General features: G+C 41.1%; 1 protein-coding gene across 1 annotated transcript in view; it reads right to left on the bottom strand.

Moving 5' to 3' along the window:
• Positions 1-264: 264 nt before the first annotated feature.
• LOC106869324 (leucine-rich repeat-containing protein 15) overlaps positions 265-1,985 on the bottom strand; it is a 39,389-nt gene continuing 37,668 nt past the window's right edge. Inside the window, exon 14 of the mRNA XM_052978053.1 lies at positions 265-582. Coding sequence (XP_052834013.1) covers positions 558-582 — 25 coding nt within the window. The 3' untranslated portion in view covers positions 265-557. The remainder of the gene's footprint in view (positions 583-1,985) is intronic.

Raw genomic sequence — 1,985 nt, 5'->3', positions numbered from 1 at the left:
TAGGAGAGGTGAGAATCAAGAGAGGAATCTTCCTGGGAGATAATGTGTCCCCATTGATCTTCGTGCTAGGAATGATTCCCTTTGTGTGAAATACTACAGAAGACAAAGTTGCGGTATGATCTGGGAAGAGGTAAGGGAAAACTGAACCAATTGCTGTTCATGGACGACCTGAAGCTATTCACAAAAACTGAGGCAGAACTGGACAGCCTAGTCCAGTCTGTGCGGATTTTATCCAATGAAATTAAGATGGAGTATGGAGTCTGAAAATGTGCTACGATGGTGATCAGGAGAGGAAAGCTTCTCAGGACAGAAGAGCATACGGTTGACAAGTGGTGAAAGGATGAAGCCGATTCAACATCGATCCCGCTATGAACACCTAGGAATACTTCGGGCAGATGAAATCAAACACAATGCATATGAAGGAGAAGACAAAAAGAGAATACCTACGGCGAGTAAGAAATATATTGGCTTCAAAGCTAAATGCCAGCAATTTCGGCAATAATCTCGCGTGCAGTCGCAATAGTTCGGTATGGCGCTGGAACGATGCATGAAGCCCATCATCCACGTGCAGACACTGATCGCCTATACATGAAGAGAGCAAACGGAGGAAGAGTACTAATAAATGTAGAAGACTGCGTGTGTATCGAACTCGAGAGCTTAATGAGATACCTAGCCTAAAGTAAGGAAACCTTGCTCATGACAGTTAGGAACGAGGGAGTATTGAAAACAGAGAAAACAAGGGAAAACAAAAGGAAAAAGTACAAAAAGGACATGAAGAAGAATCATTTCAGAAGTTGCTGGAAAAAATAGGTGAGACTGGCTGATGAAAAGAACACTAAAAGAAGAGATCGAGAACACTATACTGGCAGCGCTGGGCTAAGCTTTGGTTACGAACTGAATGGTCAGCCAGAGGAATGAGCCAGTGCTTCCGCTGTGCCGCATCCGTAGTAGGGTGGATGAAACCGTTGCCCAGATCATGAACGAATACGCTAGACGTGCCTCAAACCACTACTGCGAAAATTAGGGTCTAGAGAGAAGCAAAATGTGGTATATGCAAAAACCGCAGAGAGTGGTGGGGTCGGAGATTAGCAAAATTCTCTGGGATTTCCTAATCCAAACAGATCAGGTGCTAGAGCATAATTGTGGTGGTAGAGAGGGTGCACCACATATGCTATATAGTTGATGTTGCATACCAGTTTGACCCAGGAATGGTCAAGAAGGAAGCCGAAAAGATAGATAGATACGAAACAGACGGCTATGGAAAATGAAGAAGGTGAAGACAGTGCCAATTATTATTGGTTCCTTGGGAACAGTATCTAAAGGCATCATCAGGAATATAAGGAAAATTGAAATAGTGTATACAATAGACTTGTTACAAAATATTTCCCTCCTTGGCACAGCTAGAATAATCAGGAAAGTATATGATAGCTGAAAAGAACGGATATCATGGTACCGTAGGCTGCAGGTCGCAAACCATCTACGCATGCAAGACACCAGGAGCTACCAGAAAACCTGTGATAAATAGAAATAATAACAATAATAATCCTGTCTACTAAAGACACAAGGCCTGAAATTAGTGGGGAGGAGACTAGTCGATCACATCGACTGCAGTGTTTTACTGATACTTAATTTATCCACCCCGAAAGAATGAAAATCAAAGTCGACCTCGGCGGAATTTGAACTCCGATCGTAATGACAGACGAACTATCGCTAAGCAATTCTTCCGGCGTGCTAACGATTCTACCAGTTCGCCGCTTTAATAATAATAATAATAATAATAATAATAATAATAATAATAATAATAATAATAATAATAATAATAGACAACAGTCAGCCACCTTCTATATATGGATGACCTAAAATTATATGCTAAAAACGACAAAGAGCTAGAAACACTACTACAGACAGTACACGGATTTACCAAGGAAATAGATATGAAATTCGGATTAGAAAAATGTGCCAAAGCAACCCTTAAAAGAGGAAAA

This window comes from Octopus bimaculoides, chromosome 30 (assembly GCF_001194135.2).
Source record: "Octopus bimaculoides isolate UCB-OBI-ISO-001 chromosome 30, ASM119413v2, whole genome shotgun sequence".
Classification (NCBI taxonomy): domain Eukaryota; kingdom Metazoa; phylum Mollusca; class Cephalopoda; order Octopoda; family Octopodidae; genus Octopus; species Octopus bimaculoides.
The sequence above is the reverse complement of the archived record's forward strand: the minus strand, read 5'-3'. Positions and strand labels throughout refer to the sequence as shown.